Source organism: Platichthys flesus, chromosome 8 (assembly GCF_949316205.1).
Source record: "Platichthys flesus chromosome 8, fPlaFle2.1, whole genome shotgun sequence".
Lineage (NCBI taxonomy): Eukaryota > Metazoa > Chordata > Actinopteri > Pleuronectiformes > Pleuronectidae > Platichthys > Platichthys flesus.
Genome location: NC_084952.1, coordinates 11,838,791 through 11,862,043, shown reverse-complemented (window position 1 = coordinate 11,862,043; position 23,253 = coordinate 11,838,791). Strand labels below are relative to the sequence as shown.

At 42.8% G+C, this 23,253-nt stretch overlaps 1 protein-coding gene across 1 annotated transcript in view; it reads left to right on the top strand.

The window, feature by feature from the left end:
* Window positions 1-3,216, top strand: part of LOC133958770 (dedicator of cytokinesis protein 2-like) — a 98,481-nt gene extending 95,265 nt beyond the window's left edge. The window contains exons 47-51 of the mRNA XM_062393731.1: window positions 177-304; window positions 994-1,201; window positions 1,320-1,425; window positions 2,082-2,230; window positions 2,983-3,216. Coding sequence (XP_062249715.1) covers window positions 177-304; window positions 994-1,201; window positions 1,320-1,425; window positions 2,082-2,230; window positions 2,983-3,045 — 654 coding nt within the window. The 3' untranslated portion in view covers window positions 3,046-3,216. The remainder of the gene's footprint in view (window positions 1-176; window positions 305-993; window positions 1,202-1,319; window positions 1,426-2,081; window positions 2,231-2,982) is intronic.
* The last annotated feature ends 20,037 nt before the right edge of the window (window positions 3,217-23,253 follow it).

Sequence of the window (23,253 nt, the reverse complement as noted above, 5' to 3'; positions counted from 1 at the left end):
GTTAATTGGCCGAGCCCTCTGGGGGGAGATTTAACTAATGATGAGTGGGAGTGATGATATGCCGCCTGCTTTTTAAGAGTAACCTTCTTTCCCTCTGTGCAGTCTGTGATGACGTACCTCTGTCACTCTCTTTGAAGAGCACCATCCCCCGTGTGTAATATTGTGTAACTTTGCAGCCGGACATGGTCGGGAGGAAGTCCACTCGTCCACGCTCCATGCTGCGCTCCTTCCGTCAGTCCATCATCTCCATCTCGTCCCTGCAGGGATCTGAGTGTGGGACTCCAACCAAGACCTTCGCAGACAGGTGGCCTCCACAGACCTAACGTGTTGATACAGACATTTAGATATCCTGCAAGTGTGCAACTCTGTTACACTATATTGTCTGTTTACATTAGATGTATTTTTTCTATTTTTTCATTTCCTTGTGTTGTGTGGTGTCTGGTATTGTCTGGTCTTATCTTGTCTTGTCGTGTCGCACTGTACATTATCGCATTGAATCTAACACCAGAGTGTGAAGAGAACCTAATATTAACTGCTTGAATGATGCAAGATTCAAGATTCAAGATTTTTTATTTGTCAAATGCACAACAATAACATTAAGCAGTCGCTGGCAGTGAAATGCTTGAGTCTCAGGCTCTCTTCTAACAATGCTCAAGTAATTACACACTATACAATAAGTATCCTCTGTAGGATACATACAAACACAATGTTGTCATAAATGGCCCCAAAGTGTCTAAATTAATGGCATAAGCTCAAAACTCCTAAACACCACCTGCTATTACTGCTGTTTAATTCTGTCCTTTTTTGTGTGGATTTTTTTTTTTGTCCCTAGTGACACATGTAAAGCATCCTTGGGTCTCTTATATATATATATAATATACCAATTAATGTTATCATTATTATCATTGTTATTGAGCATAAACTTTATGGAACCGTTCACCCCAGAGCAACAGATTTGAAAATAAATATTTAATTTCTTTACTTTCCATTCAGGGACTTCCCCCCCGAGTCCCCGAACTCCTGGTCCTCCACCCTGCAGCACTCCAGCGGCAGCATGAGTGTGGGCACAGTGGAGGAGGGGGTGGTGACGGTGGGCGAGGCCGAGGTCAAACTGAGAAAAAGCAAGAAGAAGAAGAAGCGGAGCAGCATGATCTTCATCACGGAGGAGAGGGATAGGACGAACACGCTGGACTCCAAACGGGTGAGAGTCAGAGGAGAGGAGGACAGGCGTCACGTGACGGGATGTTGAAGGAGCACAGAGCTGAGTGTCCGTGGGGGGTGCTCCTTCTGAGCCCTGTGTGCTCTCTGTCTCCCTCTAGCTGTCCAAGAAACAGGAGTTCCGCAGTGACACCAACCTGTCTGATCCAATCGAAGGAAATGTGAGGTTGACCAGTGCCAACTCCAGATCCCTGCCTGCCATCACCGGTGACACACACACACACACACACACACATACACACACACAGACACACACACACACACACACAAACACAAACACATACCTGCTGCTGTGGTGTATTACAATTGAGTTTCTGTATATCTGCAACACAAGCACCCACACAAGTTCAAATAAGGTCTATAGCTGAGAGGAACTGCTCCTTTTCCTGTTCTGGCAAAGTGACTCTAAAAACACTTAAACCAGCTCATGATAGAATAATGTAGGTGAGTGTGTGTCTGGGATAAATTGGAGACACTGGAGAATGTGGCACTAATATCCTGACCTAACACAAATTAGTGAGTCAGAAAGTTTCTGAACTGTTTCATCCAGTTCATATTTCCTCACTCAGAACAGAGCATTAAAGCACAATTCAGTGATGTTGCACTGGCGTCCTGCCCACGTTGGCCGGAGGAGCCAGCATCGACTCTGGTGTTAACACACCGCCTGCGATTAGCGACGCCGACCACAAGCTGCGTCGCCTCACTGACCACGGCCACTGGGCCACCGGTGCTGCCAGAACACACAGCGCATCGGTAGAACAGCTGCAAGTCCGAAAAAAAACAATCACACGGCTGCAGGAGGAGGCGGAGTTTGTAACAAGTGAGACACAAACGCTGAATCCTCGGTGTGTCTGCGTCCACAGGTTTGTCCTTGGCTGTGGTGGGAGGCCCAGAGGACGTGGACGGCTCCAGATCCAGGAGGGACAGTAAGAGCATGTCGCTCTGTTTGACCTCCGACCGAACCGCGGACAGACGCTCCAAGGGCGTCATCAACCTCCTCTTCAAATCCAAGGTAGAGGAGGAGTCCTGTCTAATGCACTGCCATCACACTGACAAGTTTTACTCACTAGCCGAGACTGAGACGAGAAGAGCAAAACCATTATCACTTGTCAATGGTAAATATGATGCTCCAGTCAGGCGCTCGTTGGCTTAAAGCATAAAGGGTTAAAACACCAGAAACGGCTGGTTTGGTGAAAACACCTCTGCCAGCTCACTGACGAACACTTAATATGTTATGGATGGATGGAAGGATGGATTATTGCTTACTAGGGGAAATTACAGTCAGGCACATAGATACAAATATACAGAAAACTAAATACACAGTGAAATACTAGACAGTTAGTGGCCCTGAGGCAGTTAACTGAGGTGCAGCATAAAAACAAAATGTAATTGAAATATTAAATTATAAGAACGTCTTATCTAGACAGAGCCAGGTGAGCTGTTTCCCCTTGTTTTCAGTCTTTGAGTCATTCTTAACTGAAGAGCTAGTGTTATCAAACACACATGAGTGGTTTCAATCTTTTCATCTAACTCTTAAGAGAATAGGCCTGTTTGGCAAAATGTCGTATTATTCGTATTTCTGCAGATTTATTACCAACTTTACACTTATCATCCTATCTAGATTATTCCAAGCTATGTTAACATGTAGATCTATTGTTGTTACAAGCTCCCAGATGAGCACCATTAACATATTATTGTCCTTTTTACCCCAAACAGTAAAAGTAAACCTTGTGTTTACATAATTTTTGTGTGTTTCTTTCACAGAACTCCAAAACCGACGATGGGAAGAACGGTGATCCGAACAAGAAACGAGACAGTCATTTCTAGAACTCCATTATTTTCATTTTGTATTTCTCTCTCTCTCTTCATTTGCATTTGTTTTAAAAAGAGATGAACCTGCAGCCAGAAAACCAGAGCTATGCACCGACTCAGTCTCAGTGTTGCTGTTGCGTTAATATAATTGATTTGACCTATCAATAAAAGCTATTTTGTTTCGCAGTGACCTTTGTTCCTGGTAATTCAAATCTTTCCCAGTGAGGCTAAATGCCACCTCACAGCTTTTGAATCAATTCCGCTTCTACCAGAACGAGCAAACACAAACCATTCCGCCGACGCGCTTGATTTAAGCCTCTTATTATACGTTTTTCATTATTGTTGACTGACGGTAATGGGAAAATAATAATTTGATAAAGCACTAAGGTTACGTTGTCCTCCCGGAGGCTTTTAAACAGGAACATGCTGCTAAAAAAAGCTCTGCCGCTGTTACAGCAAACAAGAAGGTCTGATGAATTCAAACATAATGGAGAGCGACGAACTCAGGAGACGACTTTACTGAACTCTGCAACATCAGAGTAGTTGTGCACAAAGAGTTTGTGCTGCGAGTGGCCTACGTTTGCTGTGCATGATTGGGTCCCTGCTGGGTTTTATTTATTCGGAAACAAAATCAAACATTATGACACAAAACAGTTTAGAGCAATAGATTTACAATGATTTTTCTAGATATTTTGTTTGTTTTGAGGTTGACAGCATTGGTGTGCTATAAACACAGCATATATAACAAGAGTAAATATAATCAAATCAAATTTGAACCCCATGTGAAGCCACTGTGCAGATTCTTTCCGCCACAGGAGGCAAACGTTTTATTTGCCTCCTCGCTTGCACAGATTGATCGGTAGGTGGAGGTTCCCGCACTGCTACTTTTCTGTGGCCGTGCCCTCAGGCTGCTTTTATGCACCACATCATAATTTATATTGTTAGTTACACTCAACAGTTACACATCACAGTGAGCAGTGGTCGCGTGCCCCAGTGGGTTTTCTCCAGGTAGTCTGGCTTCCTCCCACAGTTCAAAGACATATAGACTGGGGTCCGGTTAACTGGACACTCTGAAGTGGCCAAAGGTGTAAACCCCTCACGTACTGTATCCCACCTCTCGCACAATGTGAACTGGGATTGACTGGGATTTGTTCCAGCCTTCCCTGGGACTCTTAAAGCGGTTGCAGTGGTGTAGATAAGGACCAATGTTCCAGGGAGAGACATTCCTAGTCTTGATCTCTTTGAGTGTGATCAGATACAAGCATGTATTAGAAACAAAAGCATAAACAAATTTATAGACGGATGTAATTTTGTGAATATTTGAAAATTGAATTAAGTAAAAGTACAGATTTTTTGCCTGAATACAATTGAGTAACAATAAAACGTGTGCAGATTCCCCCCACATTTTTTGAAGTAGCCCTTCAAACCTGAAACTCACTTGAGTCTCTCTAGATTCACCAAAGATTCTGTCATTCTAAAGAAAAGGTCTGATGGCCACATGATACACAGTGTTAGATAAGGCTCTGCTGGAGGGAACTTTCCAAAGTTATACAACTGTGTGTTGTGGTAGCTGAGTAAGAGGGAGTGTGAATAATGCAGCCCGGGAGGGAGCGGTCAGCACAGCAGCTCCACACACCTGCAGGACTCCTGTCCACCAGACGGGGAGAAAAATACAACTGCCTCCTGGTGAAGAGCACATTCCCCATTTCTCCTGAAGCATGAAGAAAAGAAACTGAACTAGGAGAAACACTGCCGCCTTCAGGCCTGTCTCTGAGCTTTGTTTCAGGATCTGGACCTCCACTGACCAAGTGAGGAGGAGGAGGACACAACATTAGCTTGAGTCTTTCTTTCTTCAGTGACTCATGGTGACATTTTAATGATGACATCAAAAGAGCAGACAGCCTGCTGCATATGATGAAAATAAAAGCACCACCTACGTTGATAAAAGCTCATTAGGTTAGAAAATAGTATTTCAAATCATTGTCAGAGAAGTGGATGAATATCTCAAGTTTGCCCAGAGGAGGTTTTATTTCCTGCTGGTTTTTGAGAGTCGAGAGGTGATTAGGAACAATGGACACATTTCTCCTCTCCCTTACAGATACTGTCATTAGCTGGTGTCACACTGACCAACGGGGTTTCCCACACGGCCAATTTAAAGTTGCACGTTAGAATTTTAAAAAGTAATGCAAAGTCCTGTGCAGCATGACGTCAGCCCGAAGTGTAGATGTTCTGATTAAACCACTGCACCGTGACCGCTGAGAGATTTCAGCCCATATTGACGTCCATCTTCTGCAAAAAAACATGTCTTTAGTGGGTGGTTAAGTTAAATGATGTGCTATTTATATTCTCTCAGGGGGGCTGCATCGCTTCGCTGATCAACAGACTCATTTCCAGACTCGGCTGGAGAGTGCAGACTTACCAGAAGCACTGATTGATAAAAACCCTCTGATGTGTAGAGAGAGAAGTGTGAGAAGCATGCTCACAAAGTTATCAGAGATTCATTTCAAACTTATTCCTACGTATGACTTTGTATTAATGGCTTGTAGCTGCATTCATCCTATTCATAACAAACTCAATGATCCTGCTCCGCGGCATCTTTGGTTTCCATATGGAAAACCTGTCAAAAAACTCAATACTCCTGCAAGTTAAAATAAGTGTTTGGGTTCGCCTCTGAGTTCAGGTCAAATCCTTCTCATTAACTTTTAAACATAGATATTGATATGTTTGATGCCGTAACTTATGTGTCATATTTATCTAATTTATGGCATCCAACTGCTCTGTTTTTATTTCAGTAATACATAGTTTAACCTTGAGAATTTATGCAAAGATGAAATAATAGTCAACATAAAGGGATAATCTCCAGCTCGCACTCAAATAATCAGACAAACCATCACATCTGGAAGTTTGGAGGTTCAATAGTCCAGTGTCACGGCTCTTAGAAGCAAAGAGCGTGTCCTCGCACATTCAGTTCAGCCAGTGCTCGCTAATTAGTGTCACTTAATATTGAAAAGATTATTAAAAACCTGAATTCTTTGAGTTTTTTTTGCAGGGCCGCACACGAGGAGCTCTTCAGTGATCACTGCCAGGAGTTAAGTATTAGATTAGATTCAACTTTATTGTCATTGCACAGTACAAGTACTTATACAACGAAATGCAGTTTAGCGTCTAACCAGAAGTGCAAAAAAAGGAGTTAAAGTGCAGAGTATTGTGCATATTTAAAATGGAATGTCAATAAATAAGATATGTGCAGTAGCAAATATATATGGGGGGGGGGGTTTTCAGTGTGAAAGAGTTTAAAAAATGGGGAAAAAGGCATGGATACATTTTATTGAAAGATTCGTATGAGAACATAAATTGCTTGTTTAATCTGTAGAAACTGTAGCCAGGAGATTAAAAACTACATTGCAGTGAAATGTATGAATAAGTAGACCCTCAAGTGGTAAACAACACAAACCTTAAGCCTTGGCAGTATTGCATGCGATGTAGCTTAAAAAAAAGATCCAGCCAACCATTTGTAAGAAAACTATTTGTTCAAATTGATATTAGGCAGAGCGCTTCCATCAGCAAAAACTCTGGAGATACAATCAAAACACAGTCGAACATGAAAACCCCTTCATTTATTTAGGACGGAGCAAAATGGTCAGTGAATAATTGAAGCCCCCTCTGTGGGCTTTTCAATATCGAAAGTGAGCGCAGCTGCAAACAGCCTGTGCTCAGTTTGTGCTCTGTCTCCGTGCAACTGGGAGATGGCAGAGACGACTGAGCGCCTCTGAATCACAGGGAACGTAAAAATGAGCAGATGATTAAACTGATGTATTCAAACAGTGATCCGATTTTTTCCTGCAACAGTGGAAATAAGATAATTAAACGCAGTGATATAAGAGAGTTCCTCTTGAGCTGTGTCATCACTGAGGCAGCTCAAACATTGTTCATTAAATCTGTCTGAATAATACCGCTTGTGTAAGCTGAGAGTTACAGTTGTGATCTTCCTCCACTAGGGGCCAGTAAAACACTGATCACAGGTTTTAACAACTTCTGAAAAGTAACTACAAAGATCACAGGCCTGACACGATAGCTCGAGATCGAAGGTGTTGCAAATGGTATTTGATGGGCTGTGGCTCAGGGGGTAGAGCGTCTCGTCATCTAACCAGAGAGTTGACCGTTTGAACTCAAGATACTGAATCCCTCACAGAAGAAGTGCTGCCAGTAGCTTCCCTGTATGAATGGGTGAATGGCAAGACTCGGTCATCGGGACTCGAAAAGTGCTATATGAATAGAAACCTTTTCTTTATTCCAGACAAATTAATTTTTGTCACATTAGAATGACAAGTTTCCACGATAGCTTCAGTTTTCAAAGGTGTCTGCAGAAGCACGAGGCAAGGGCAACTCATATTTCTGGAAATGATGACCTGATGCTTGTACTTCATTGTTTACTTTCTCACCCTTTGTTTAAAGAGCCACGTGTGAATCTGAAACCTTATTCGACCTCGAAGTCTGACCTTTGGAAAAGACTCCCTCTAGTCCCACACCTCAAACTGATTGGTGCAGATGAGGTCTTGGACACAGTTTCTTTTGGCCTCTTCAAACTCAAGCACAGGGACCGTTTTGCCCTCTCAGCTGTTTGCCTTTTGGTCAGCACTGTTTGGATCTAGGCTTCCCTTTTTCCAGCCAAGCTCTTTGCATTTTAATCAAATGGTGTTCAGCGTGTGTTTGGTGTAGCTGGTGTTCGGGGACACCGTGAATATTTGTCCCAGCGGTGAGTGTGTCCTTGGTGTCTGGTAATAATATGCGAGAGTGGAAAAGAAACACCGCAATTTAAATGTGAAATATTACAGCGCTCTTCTGACCTGCTCCATAACACAGCAGAAGCAATTGGGAATAAAATTAGATTCAGCTTTTTATTTATTGCTTCACAAAAGTGTCATTGGCCTTGAAGCAAGAGACACTGGTTAATACACAATTACATTTTTATTCAGATACTGTGCCATATATTTCATTAATTTTTTTGAAGAATTAAAACATTTTTCAAATGAGATAAATGAATCATACTCAGGATCCTCTATTTCGGCCTGTTTTTGTAATAAATTTTTTTTTACCTCCAACAAAAAAGGAGGTCATGCTTTTACCGCTACTTGTAAACTAAGCTACCGTTTGTTTGTCGCTTTGTTTGTTTGTTTCAAAGCAAGATTGCACAAAGCGTATTTGTTTACCATGAAATGACGGTGGAGAGATGGGGTAGTACACAGGGAAATGTTAAATGTTGCTGATCCTGGAAAGATGTCGCAAGCTATTTTTCAAACACGTTGACCATTCTTCACAGAGAATCATTCATGGCTCTTAATTGAACAGATTCAGGCACATGTAAGGAACTGGCATCAGCAACTGGTTGAAATTAGGTGTAGCTTGATGGAAATGAATGGGATCAGTGGGCCTTGTCAGTGTTAAGCACTCTACAGCATCTATTTTCCTTCTTTGCAGTTTTACTATGAGGTTTGAAAATTCTCCATCCGACCTGTAGAGGGCAGTGTTGAAATGTGGCACAGGCGAGCTCCCACTCGGGGGAACACCAGCTGTTGAATAATCTCCCCAGTTTGGTGAATCAACTCTGATAATGTGCCACTTATCTTCTCTCCTTCTCCCCCCCACCCCACCCCGCCCCTCTCTCTCTCTCCCCCTGCCTCCGCTGTGACTTCTCCTTCCTCCCTCTGCCTCCTTGTAACTGTCTGGTTCTTACTTTCTGCCCGACACTTCATCCGTCTCCCCTCTCCTCTTCGAGCCCATTTGCCCTCTCTCTGAAACTCCCGGTTCTCTCTGACAGGTTCTACAAACAGCTGATGGTGGGGGGGGGGGGGGAGCAGAGAGTGGAACAGTGCTGCTGTGAGTTTTAATGGGGCTCCTTGTGGTAATCCTAAATCGGACAGCTCATCAAAGCGGGCCTTGCTGCTCACGTTCCCGTCTCTGGGATCGCTCCCCAGCATGCATGCGTGCGTGCGTGTGTGTGTAATGTGCCACATGTAAAGCTGAGCCGGCAGGCCTGTGCGCACGCCGTGTGTGTGTGTGTGTGATGTAGCTCATTTTAGATACGGCTCCTGAGAAGATTGCTGAATTGCTAATGACAGGGAGCTGGAGTGTGTCATTGGATAATGAACAGGAACAAGATGAAAGGTTTTACACTATTTGCTGAGCTACTGATGGATTCCTTTGCACAGTTTAACATCAGAATTACCGAAATGACGGCTGAGAGAAATCGACACGTCTTCTGTACTATTCACAACACTATGTAAATGGTTTTATATTTATATAGAGCTTTTATAGTCTTTATGACCACTCAAAGCTCTTTACAGGACAGTTTTACATTCACCCAGTCACACACACATTCACACAATGCATCTGTTAGCAGTCCTTTTGTTGTTCTATGAGGGCTAATTCGGGGTTCAGCATCTTGCCCAAGGACACTTCGGCATGCAGATGGGGAAGACTGGGGATCGAACTGCCGACCTTCAGGTTGGAGGACAACCGCTCTACCCCCTCAGCCACAGCCGCCCAATGTAGACCTATAATGTAGAGACTGGAAATGGGAGGAAACAGCTAGTGAAAGTTAAAACCACCCACATCACCTGCTCATCTAAAGCTAAATATTTATAGTACTATGTACAAAATATGGACACAATCTCATTAATTACTCCTTTTATAAAATGACAATATGTTTTATATGAAAACATATGTAATCTGCCTATTACTAATATAACTAATTGCTGTTAATTAACCTTGTGAGGTATAGAGGCTAAATAAATCTGCAGGTTCCTGTTTCATGGGAATTATGGGATGTCCTGGCAGGGAGCAGTGACTTCCTGGAATCCTCCCCGGTTGCCGGGCAACATCATGGTCCTGACACTAATCAATGTGCTAACTATTGAACTTTAAAGGTGGTGATTGACTGATGTTCTTTTCCCATTTGTTTCCTGTCCTCATGCTAAACTAAATTAATTGCTGCTGGCTCTAGATGTACATTACGAGTGCAGATATAACAGATATTTTCAAAATGTCAAATTACACTTTTAATTTGTCAACATCTAAGAGACATTATGTCTTGATCCATTAAACCCCAACCGGCTTCTGTAAATATCTCTGAGCCCGACAGACAGTATTCAGTATAGCGTGTTGTCAGCCCTCATCGTGTCATGTCCTGTCCAACAGGGAAGTGATGTCAAACTGTTGGACCCCACTTGATGTCTCTTTGTCTCAGAGTTTGAAACTTAAAAACTTTACTTTACTCTACTTTATATTTTGCTGTGAATGCAACCACAACGGCAAGAATGAATCCAGTGCAGGGTTGTGTTAAAACATACATCTGAGACAGTAGGTCATGAAAACTGTAAAAGACCCCCTGGCTCAACCTGCCTGAGCTGGAACACTGCAGGCGGCCGCTCAATGTCTAGCAGACGGTGTCAGCGAGAGCAGCAGCTCCTCCTCGGTTTGATCGGACGGATCCATGGCAGCTAATCAAATCTGATAAGCAGGTTTCAAGATGACATGGATTTGAAAGTGAGACTAACAAGCATGACATTCACAGGTTGCAGCAGAGAATGATAACCAGATCACATAATTGATGACTGTGCGTGTGCGTGTGTGCGTGTGTGTGTGGGGGTGTGGGGGTGTGGGGGTGTGTGTGTGTGTGCGCGTGCTCGTGTGTGTGTGTGCGTGCTTGTGTGTGTGTGTGTGTGTGGTCTGCAGCACCGGGTTTGCTATCGGACACAGTATCTCTCTGGCCTAATGACAGTCTGCTTGTGTCAGGGAGACACAATGGCTGCAGTGAGGAGGAAATGGAGAAAGAGGAGGACAGAGGGAGCTTGAAAGGAGAGGATATTATCTGCTGCAGAGGAACGTAATGGCCACTGGGGTTCTTTGTGTCGAGACCTTTGAACTGAGAAATAAATGTATACTTTTGTCAGTGTGCTCGGTTGTTGTGTGGATACACAAAAAGGATTTTGCTCTTTTCCCCTCACAATCCTGATTCCTCTGTGTCCCTCAGTCATGTCCTATCTATAGACCTTTGCTGTATGCACACACATTCATTCACTCACATGTGAAGGTGAATTTGTTTCCCAGTGATGGACGGTGCATGGAATCGTATTAGTTTATTCATCTGTGACCTCTACTGGGAACTGCATGATGATGCTTATTTGGTAAATTGCCTGAAACTCAAGGCTGTGACCTCTGCACTACCCCCGGTCGGGGGAGATGGCCAACGCAGCACCATGCTGCTTAAAGGATTAAACAGTTCTCCTGCTTATTTAGATGTAGTTTCAATCATTCTCAGTGACCCACTTACATTTTTCATTTATAATCATTCCCAATAATAGTGGTTCCAGATGGTATCCAACATAGACAGATAAGATATTAGAAATGAAAAAACAATGTAAAAAGCCGACTTGGCAATTATTCAAAACCATACCATCTCAGGAGCTGAAACAATTTGACATTGAATCAGGCTACTCTAAAAGTAATAATTTAAAGTATACTGTACATATTGAAATACAGAAATTACAAGTTTGATCATGTCTTTCATTATTATCAGTAAGAACTGTAGGTTTTTAGGTATAACACTAAAATAAATAGAAGCCTTAATCCGAACAATCCATTCCTCAAGGATTAAAGAAGAGTTTCCCTGTGAAAAATCAATTCATATCCAAAACATGCATCCTTTGTGTTCCACTTTACGCTTTCGACAAACTTAGAAACGTTTCTTTGAATGAATAAATCCATGAATTGTATGTACTAAGAGTTACATGAATATTTAAAAAAATGCTGTTCAATTTCTATATGAGCAAAAAGGAATTCTGACATCACACATCCCTTAAGTGAATGCCCGGTTCAGACTTGGACGCATTGGAGCTTCTGTTGGACAAAGTGTTGATGGGGTAGCAGCCTCTGACGTCTCTTAAGGGGATTGCTTGAAAAGTCCGATTTGATCATTAATGTGAAATAGCTGCTGTGATGCACAGGGGAAACGATCAGACATCTCCGGGGAGTCACCCCGGGTGTCTCACTGTCCGCCCACTGATTAGGCAGTTGTCCCCGGAGGCCTGGTTGCCAAGGTAACTGCCCTCGGTCACCCTATCCTCCCGTTCTCACTCACTTCCTGCTGCTCTTCACTCTCCGCTGCGCTCTCCCTCTCCTGCACACTCCCCGTCTCCTTCTTTTTAAAAGGGCAGGAGCTTGCAAACTTCTTGTGCATGCATCTGTCTACGGGATCTCCATATAAGTGGCTGTCTGTGTGTGTGTGTGTGTGTGTGTGTGTGTGTGTGTGTGTGTGTGTGTGTGTGTGTGTGTGTGTGCGTGCGTGTGTGCGTGTGCGTGTGCGTGTGCGTGTGTGTGTGTGTGTGTGTGTGTGTGTGTGTGCGCGCGCGCGCGCGCGTGTGTGTGCGCGCGCGCGCGTGCGTGTGTGCTTGTGTGTGTGTTGGTAACAGCGTGTTTCTTATCAGTCACACAGAGTGGCCACTGTCTCCCCTGGCGATGGTCTGTGATGCCAATCTGTTGCAGCAGCTCATAGGTCTGTCAGTACTGAGCTGGTAAGACACGGAGAAAGAGTTGCTCTTAATCCACTCCTCCCTTCCTTCTTTCCCACCCTGCCTCTGCCCTCCATCCTTTCTTTCTTTTGACTTCATTCACCCTTCGAACCTGTATTACAATTTTGTCATTTTTCTTTCCCCCTTACTTTTTTTCTCCTTCCACCTTCCACATTTCCTAACATCCATCCTTCCTCTATCCCTTTTCCCCTTTCTTCCATTGGCTTATTCTTCTCCTTTACCTCTCATTACCTTTCCCCTTCTATTTTTCTTTTCCTAATCTATCAAACCAGATGGCAAAGCAGAGGAATTGGGAATACATTTCCGTAGGGAGCTGCAGGGGTGTGGAAGGAATGAGATAGAATTGTGTTGAAATGGAGCAGGTGTATGAAGCCAGACTTGGACTGTGACACCGAAGTCAAAGCAAAATGGGGCTGAAACAAGGAATAGAAAGATACATGTGGAGACAGTGTGTGAAAGATACAGCATCTGTACATAATGGAAATTATTTGTCATTTTCCAGAAACTAAATCACTACTGAAGCTTAGAACATGTCCTCTAAGTCACAGTTACCGTAATCAGCTCATTCCTGTCTTTATCCAATCACAGCCTGACACGCTCTCCTTTAGTTGATTACTATTGATCTTTAAATTGTTCTCTCTCGTCTCATTCAGCTGTTGATTCAGCACTGTAAACATTGCACCACTAACTTCCACTCTGCGCCTCCTTAAATCAAGATTCCCAGTCATCTCCTTTCACTTCCTCCGATCTGGAGCCGCTCATTAAGATGCCTTAACCTCGCGTTCCATTCCTCATCACCTTCATCATAGTCGTTGCCTCAGGCAAAGCATCTAATTCATAGGATGATGTCATTTCTCGTTGTTCTCCCTGCCGGGTCCAAGCACCTGCTTGTTCCTCCTGTTCTCGATAAACTGAATTTTATTACTTTTATAAGGTTTTCGACTGATTTCGTTCATCTCTCTGTTGGTTAGCAGTATAATGCAAAAAGTACTAAACAGATTACCAAGAAGCTTGGAGGAAGGATGTGGAATGGATCAGGGAAGAACCCATTACAGCAGAGTGCGGATCCGGATTGGCAAGAGGATCCATTTCACATTGTGAGATAAGAGCATTTTTCAACATTTTCGCTAATTTCTCAGAGAATAATTCATGGGTCTTGATGAAAATAAATCAGGCATGTTTAGGGCATTAGTTTATATGTGTGTGTATAGTTTGGTGGAGATCAAAATTAGATTATTTAAATTTGGTTTCATAAGCGGACAGTTTGGCCTATAGGCAGAGAGGTGCACCCTTCTGAGTGCCATCTACTTTCTAATTTTCTCATTCTCCTTCATCTCTTTTTAGTAAACTCCTGATAGAAATGTAATTGAGATAGAGGAGAGTTATAGAAAGTTGAAACTGCTTAGATTCTTCTTTAAAGTGCATCAGAATATCTCAAACTGTATCTGACCAGCTATTAAAACATGTATGGACCTTTCAACCTTTAACAGAGCTCATTAATACAGATTTTATGTGAGATATCATCACGAAAAGAAGAATCAAAGGCATAGAGGATGCACTATAGGAGACAAATTATGTCTGAAGATAAATAAGATATAATGGACAGACAATAACATAAAGCAATTACAGTGACGTATGTAAGGACCTGATGAGAGTCGGGGAGTGCAGATTAGATTAGATTAAGTAGTGAGATTGCTTCGGAGAGAGTGAGACCTGCTGCTGAGGATGATAGAAACCTGGAGCGAGGGAGAGAGAAGCCTGCGTCACGGTGTGAAGTCAGAGTCGCACCTTTTGAAAAAGCTCCAGGACATCCAGATCCAGGAGTGACGGGGGCCGAGCCTCGGAGACTAACCCTCTCCATCTGTGAGCACTTGGCTACTGGTCGGAGGCTGAGCGCCTTCCAGCCCGAGGCAGAGCAGCACAGACCTCGCGGCAAATAACCTGGAGCTGTGTGCATTGCAATATATATCCATTACCGTACCATATAAGAGTAATATTGGCGAAATATTGAACTTTAAAATATGCCTGAGAGGAATTAAAGGTACAGCAGAATACATGTGCTTTGGCAGTTTCTCTGCTGGGACAACAAATATCACTCTGCCTTTTCACATGCTTTATCGTTCTTTATTTTTGTCCCTGTCCCCACTTACTGTATATGTCCCCCTTGGTAATTGTGAAGGACAGGTCCTGCAGAACAGCCAGCCCTCTAATTAAACATGGCTCTCTCCTCCTCCCTCTCATCCCTCTGTCCTCCTCTCCTCCCTCTCACGTCCCTGTGATGCACAGTGGCTCATTAATTACTCTGGAGTGTACAGATTAGCATGCTCCCTCCCAGTGCCACCCGGTGTAGGATCATATACGCACATACATGTACATACATGTGTATACTGTACACATACTCTGTTTGCATTATTATTATTATTATTAACCAAAGGCTGCTGACTGAATTATACATATTTGTATTTTTCACCCTGGCCACATGGTTCTCACTTGCATTTCCCACAAGTTTGTGTGTGCTCTGTTTTATTTGTGTCTCTCTGATGTGAAGTGTGTGTAGTCACCACTCCCCGTTCTCTTAGATCAGGTCACGGGTGCAGCCGTCTCTCATCACCCAGACTGATATTGGACAACCAGGAAGATGAAAGTGAGAACAGAGACACTGACAGAAGAGAGGTTCAATCAAAAACATCAGGATAAAACAATTACGTTACAGTCGTGAAATACACGGCATAGTCGGAATATTTAAAAGGAGGGTATAAATGAAATATAGCTTCTATTCCACTTTACAAACAATGGCTGCTTAGCTGAATAGGAGCTATTATATTAAATGCTCAAAATCTGTCTGTGTCTGTCACGTCTCTTGGACCCTCACTATGCCACCCAGGATTCTGCCTGTCTTTAATTGGCACACAAGTGTGATGCAACCGTCACATCATCTCCAAGTGAAGGTGATGATCGTCCAAAACGAGTCTTCACAGTTTTCCCGTGAAGTTTATTCTGTAGGTGTCTCGCAGTCCTGTCAGTTCAGATAAGAGTTATCTCTGTGCGTCTGTCTGACCTCGGCGTGTTGTGTTGGTCGTGCAGAACAAGTGCAAAGAGCAGCCAATCACACCAGAGGAGACGAGCCTTAAGGTCCGCCCACAGACGAGCTGCACTCTGGCTGTCTCTGCTGCCTCCACTTGCATTAAGCAGATGCAGCAACGTGAACCATCATGGTGCATGAGCTGCGGACACAGTCCCAGCCAGGTGCTGCAAACCCTTAAGCTTAGATGCATGATGTGTCTGATCACTGAGGCTTTCCATTGACAGTGTGTGGACTTGAAACTCTGCTTTCTTTCTGTCTGTCTGGCTGCAGCACAATCCACATTTTTGACAGCAGCAACTTCCTTCCTCGGATTGTTACTTTGTGTATTGCAGGAGAATTTGGATGTGTTTGTTAAAGGCGTACACTGACATGTTTCTACAGTCATCATACACAATGGTCAGTCAACTGAGGTCCAGGATTGACCCTTCGAACACTTGCCCCCCCCGTTCTTTGTGAAGTCTGACCCTGGATGTATACATATGCTTGTGTAATGTTATAGAGCTGACGTGAGCAGTACCAACTTCCATGATAACTTAAGTCCCTCTGCAGCTTTCACATGACAAAAACAACAAACATTCAATTATCCGCTCGCACTGTCAATATGCTCACATCTCCCACTGAGAACAAATGCATTACTGAAGAGACGCCACCCTGTGAAAATTGATATTAATTCTTCAAAATAAAGGGGCGTGGCAAGAAGGCATGAAAGGAAAACTTGCGGGGGGGCCTAAACAACACATTACCTCAGAAGAGCTGGCTCATGTTGGGATCAGCAGATGTGCCCGTGCTGAGATCAGTGGAGCGTCTGAAAGTTCCTGCTGAACGAGCTTGAAATATCAGAGCTGAGGGTTTAATTCAGCCGAATTTTTAGATCCTGTCAATACCTGTTGTTTAATTAACTGATAACATTCTTAATAAGGTTGTTAACGTCTTTGTTTACAGAGGATCAGGTCGTTTCAGGGTCCTGGTATTTGGCATGTTGTCTCACTGTAATGTCTTACGGAGACACTTAATGGAAAATTAAGGTTATAAGTTACGGATAAAAAATATTCCTGCGATTACAATGGCCAAATGTCCCCTGTAAAAAAAAGGCACACTGCTTTGGAGGTGAGGTGGAGAGAAGCAAGTAGAAATATTGGACAGAGAATGGTGAACAAAAACTCCAAGCGACAGGTGACAGGCTCTGTGTGTCACAGAAACTGTGAACAATAAGATGAAGGTTTGTCTGGAAAAAAGTGTGTCCTGGCTGAATTGGTGTGTGACATCGAGCCTGGCAGTATGAGAAGAAGTGTGTGTGTGAGTGCGTGTGCTCAGGAGGAGAGGGATGGTGCAGCAAGACAAGGGCCTCTTTCAAAGCAATTATCCTTGGAGCAGGTATCGTCAGATGGGGTGACATGATGTGCTCGCCCTGGCCAGCACAGGAGCAGGTGATCAAGTCTCTGATGTGGCTATTCACTTCAATTTCAGGATCGTATAAATAAAACACTATCACAACAGCAAATAAATGAATGCAGCCAGTATGAGAAGCGAGGCGAGCCGGTGGTAGAGTGTCCATCGGTCATTCAAAGGTAAAGCAAGCAGGCGGAAAGCTTTCTATCCTGCAGTCAGGGCACAATGCAAGAAAAAGCCAAGAAAAGAAAACCCACAGAGAATGCGAGTAACAGGCAACTATAGCCTGGTAGTGGAGTGGAAGTTTTGTCTCAGGGTTTTATAACCTGTCCAAGTTCGAGTCTGGTGAAATAGAAGGAGCACAAATGGGGAAAAAAACACAATTGATTTTTTCCAGGAGATTGTTTTTGAAAGTTTTGTTGTTATGAACACCGTTAGGCCGATGTTTCCTCTGAATTAAGTTATCACAAAGTAAATGAAAAAACACACCAACAGTGAAGGAGGTGACTGGATATGGCTCAACATGTTGTTTTCTACGTAAGCGAAGCCGAACCACTGTCCATTAACCCAGCTTCAACTTCACACATCCATCTGAAGAAGTACAGTTTTATGGAATTTGCCGGCACTATGGCTTCAGCAACTTTTTGTCATTCGTCAGTTTGCTCTTGGATTCAACTGTTACACATTCAGTGAGGCAACACTCTGCAACAAGGTCAGTGTGTTGTACCTTTTAACGCTTTTCACATCAGAAAGTGGCAAAGTGCGATCGATGTGGTTTTATAAAGCAGGTGTTGTTAAAAGCTTATCGACCATATATAAAGATTGACCGCATGTCTCTACCTCCTTCCACAATCCACAAATAAGGCCAAAATATCTTTTATTCGAACAACACCATCTTGGAACCAGAGTCTGCACAGTAGTGGGGGATGGAGCCATGCCAGTTCTGTTGATGTCTCAGCTGACACCAAAATGAAAGAACCAATCTTTGAAAGAAATGCATTTGAAGTGTACTTTAATTTTTAACCTTGGCCATGTCTCACCCACTAATATGCAAGGCACGGATTTAAGACCTATTCAGCAGCCAACCACCAGGTGGCGATGGCTTCACTTTTGGGGCACCTTCATGTCATCCATGTTTTAATACGCGGTTTTGTCCGAATTCCCTACTCCACTACGTAGTGACTACTATAGATGCTTCTATTTTCATTTATACGACAGGTCGGGCTGTTACTGCTTCTCGGACATGATTTCATTCATCAAATCATGAGGGAAGCGATTCTCACTGAGTGATGAGCTGTCAATCAAGCACAGCCTGTACACGCCCACACGGTCCTAAAAGGACTATTGAATTCACCAGTGTCGCCGTAGCAAAGTGTAAGGTGAAGTATATTTATATTGTTCTTTTGGGTTATTTAAAGCCTTGATGTTAAGCTAGTACAAAAATACTGAGCTGCCGTGGTCTAACGTTCACGGCTCACGTTGTTTTATTTGTCTTGTCTCCTGACTTCTGTACCGCAGACATGAACGGGACAGAGACAGATGACGTATGGTGTCGGAGACTCTCACATGGTGGTAAGTGCCAAAACACAGCCTGGCTAACTTTAGCCAATGTTAAAGAAAATGTGTTGAGCCAAACTGACCAAGACATGATTTAAAAAAAAAAGATAGAAAATTGGAAATATGCTACCACACTGTTATTCACATTTGGGTCATATAATGTAAATACACTGATGGAGATTGTTTTTTAAGACTTTTAAAAAATTGAAATTTAAAAATGACCAGTGGGCTGTTAGCCGTTCACCTTCACTGTATTTCCTCTTCCTTTAATTAACTTAAAGATGTCATTAGTTATTGATTTTGTTTTATTGAGTAAATCTGTTGTATGTTTAAATGTAAAAATGTGTTTTACGAATATATCCCAACGTATATTGTTTCCCATCTGAATATATTCCATATCTGTTTTAGTTTCATTTCGATTTTGAAACTTGAGAAAGTCTTTATCCAAAAGAGAAGTAACTTTTCGAATGTTGTGGCGATGAGGTGAAGCTTCACTGAGGCCCACAGTAGTTACGTCTCCTCTCTTTCTAAAATAATCTTTTTGACCAACAAATACAAGAAGGCGACGTGTGTCTGAATATAATAACTGCATTCCAGTTTTATAATAATAGTCGCCTGTGAAATGTGACAAATATTTGTTGATGAGACATCTTGTTGAATAATTCACCAGGATGGCTGTGCTTGAAAATACATCAATTCATGCATTGCAGAACAAACACAAATCAGGTCAAGCACATTGCTTACGTGTGTAGGCCAAAGTACTGATGATCATATTGAATACAGTTTCACTGAGGATTTAGCTTTTCATGCTTCTTATATGCAATAAATAGGCAGTTCCACAAGAAGAATGTGATCCTTTGGGATTGAGAGGATCAATACTTCAAAAGTGGCTGAATCTTTCAGCATATTAAGATCAATAAGTAATTAGGACTAGGAATATGTATCTCGGCCAAGGGGTGAACACGACTATGGTAATAAATGACTGGAAAACCCTTTAAAGGATTTTGATTAGGTTTCATGCATCCTGATGACAGAAAATTAGACCAATTAATATATTTAGTTTAAGTTCAAAGATCAACCTTAGTCTGAAACGTTTAACCTTTAAAATCCTTTATGCTTGAAAGAGCTTCATTGACCATCCAGCTCACCAACCCTTTCGTCTTATTAGAAATCCTCATCTTAAGTGATGAGGGAATAACAACTGCAGACGAGATGCTGCATCTTGTGTGGATCCCCGAGAGCAGCCATGCTGTACCGCACATCACTAGAGCTGACGGTTGCTTCCACGAGTGGAGCAGAACGGCAGTGGCAGTATGAAGAGATGGAGACAGATTGCATCGCGCCCTCTCCCAGCTCCTTATCACAACAGCCACACTCATCTACTCCCAGTGCTCTGATGTTATTAGAAGCCTGAATGAGTGGCAGGAGGAGAGAGGAATAAGTATGCGCAGGGAGAGAAAACTACTTGGTGAGAGCTGTGCAGATAACATTTTAGAGCTAAGGCCATGAATCAGGGAGTAAGTGTTGATAGAGTGAGATAATACAATAAACCTGAGCTCCTATAAATAAAGCAGGTGCTGGACATGATTCTCAGTGTATTGTCCGTTTGGCAGCACCAACAATAGCAGGCTTGGCAAATAGGACAGGCATTGAGATGGAAGTGGGTCACAATGTAAAACTCATCAGGATGCTACAGTCCTGGGGTTTAATTTATAACCGTTGCGTACGCACAAAACGGGGCCTGAAACGTGCGTACGCCACTTCTCACGCAAACGTTGGGATTTATAAAAATTATTTCAAACCGTATTTCTACCCAAACACTGACCCATGTGTACCCACGTTTTGGAGACCGGAAAGTGGCGAAGCAGACGTGAGGGGTGAACCAAAGCCAGATTATTGATCCAATTCATCAGAATCAGAATCAGAATTCTTTTATTTGCCAAGTATGTTTGCACATACAGGAAATTGCCTTGGTGCCACTAATGCGGGCACTCCCGATCCATTGGTCCCATCTCCGAGCTTCTATGTCCTTCGGAAGGGAAAAAACTAATTTGTGCAATTAGGGTAAGGGGGGGCTAGGGTTAGGGTTTAAGGCTAGGGTTAGGGTTATGGATACGAAGGTCCTAGGTGGGTGGGGATGTAGGGTTAGGGTTTAAGGCTAGGGTTAGGGTTAGGGTTATGGATAAGAAGGTCCTAGGTGGGTGGGGATGTAGGGTTAGAGTTTAAGGCTAGGGTTGGGGTTAGGGTTATGGATAAGAAGGTCGTAGGTGGGGGGGGGTGTAGGGTTAGGGTTTAAGGCTAGGGTTAGGGTTAAGGTTATGGATAACCTTAAAACTAACCCTAGGCTTTACTCCCACTAAGGGTTAGGGTTAGGGTTAGACATCCTACCTTTAAAGCATGTTTTCCCTCCTATATATACATACTCTCAAGGAAAAAGCTGTATAGAAACCAGTGTGTGTGTCAATACATGTTTTTCCTCTTCAGAGCCTAATTGCTTTGAAAGATGCAGTTCTGTATGATTCTGCCGCTGACTGTCAGTCCAGCAGAGGATTGTTCTTCAGAAGAAAAAAATAAATTCTTAGATTTCCATAATTAAATCATAACTGCAGTAGCGACAGTCCCATCCTCTCTCTCTTTTGAGTTCATTTCCTCTGAGGGATTCAAATAAGCTAAATTGCAGCATATGAATGTGCCTCCTTTAACTTTTAAGTGTGTTTTTGTGTGTGAGAATGTGCACAGACGAACACTGCATCCCTGTTGCAGATGCAAATTAAATTCATCCGCAGTTTTCTTAAGTAGAGAAATAATCAAGTCAAACAACAATGGCACTGCACAGCAGCTGCCAGTCCAAATTGCAGTTTTGTATGTGTGTATTGAACACGTGTGCACCTGGGGATGATGTGCGACTTGAAGTGCTTTATTCCAGTTGATGCCAATGGCTTGTCAGTCCGGATCAAAGAGGCACACAATAGGGTAGTGTGTTAATTTTTCTTGCTGTCAGGTTGTTAACAAAGTAGGAGGGGGGTGTAACAATGGAGTTTTCATAAATCCAACAAAGACATCGCCCACTTTACTATGGTGCATTGACAATATCTGGTCACATTCATTTGCGTTTACTCACTCTTTTACAAGATAGTTCTTGATTTAATGGATATTAATTTAGGAAACACGTTCACTGTTCCTGTGACTCATCTTGGTATGCAGCTCCTTTACGGTCCACTTAATATCCCAGTATCTCCTGTGATGTCCATTAAAACATTTGGGTGCTGGGATGGAGCAACAAAGATCTATTGTTTGAATTTAGAGACGCTCAGAGCAGTTTGTTTTTGGACAGGGCAATAGAGCTGGTTAGCTTCTTAGGTAAATATAAAATGTTTTTGTGTCTGTTGCTTAATGTTAAGATTAAGATTAAGATCCATTTATTTATCCCAAACACATGCACAGAGAGCCCGGGGAGCAGATGTTGAGGGAGTAAGATGCCTTGCTCAGGGGCACTAGACAGGGTAGGGAGAATCCTCTTGGATTTTTGGACAGTTCAATCCAGGTTCGTCTTTTGTTTTCACTCCGTGGAGTCGAACCAGAGACTTTTTCTGCCCATTGTCCAAGTTTCTGCCTCTAGTCCACTACCTGTTTACATTTCCTTACATTGTTCAGCTTGCCCTTCACATTTCTGCAAAAAAACACAGAGAACACAGACAAGATTAAAAAAATAAACCCAAATAAACTGGGCACAAATGCTACTTAAGATAAAGACGTGTATTGACTATTGTCTATGTGATCATTGTTGTACGCACCAATGATCACATAGACAATAATTTCTTGTACAGAGTGGCTGCATCTGTGTGCATCTGGACAATCATCATACACTTAGTTATGTAGACGTAAAGACACAGATGAATAGAAAAAAAGGGCACATGTTTGCATGGCGATATCATTTATAGGAGTGAGCCCTTCGACTTGTCGCTAAACATTATAAAGCACGAGATTCATCTTCATTAGTGTTGTGATTAGGAAATGAGACCTGGGGGGGTTATTGGTAATATTGATGCAGCGCTCATGTCCGTGACTTTGTCTCTTTCAAATCTGAACCACTTGCATCTTTCATCTTCTCTGCTAAACTATTTCTGTTCCATGTGTGTCATATCTATGTAAAACCCAAATCACATTAAATTCAGCCGACATCAGACCAGAGAGGCCGCAGCTCTAGGTTTGACAGGAAGAGAAGTGTAAAGCTTATTTATCGTGGGATAAAGGCCTCAGATCTTATTGTCTGTGGTGGTGGTGGTGGTGGTGGTGGTGGTCAGGTGGATCAGGAGGGGTAGAAACCATGCTGTGTTGGAACCATTTTGGAATCCTTACCCATGTGCTAATGTACCATGGCTATGTGCTCCTGTGTTCTCTCGCTGACTCACACGCAAATATTGAACTAGAGGAATCGTTCAACATTTTACAATATGTGACCAATTTTTTCCTCCTAAAAAGATATGCTAACTTGCATCATCTAATTTGTTAAATGAGTACAAAACCTTAAGAATAAACTTAACAAATCACAAGCTCACCTGTATATTCCTGGAAACGATATAGATCTACAACAAAATTCAA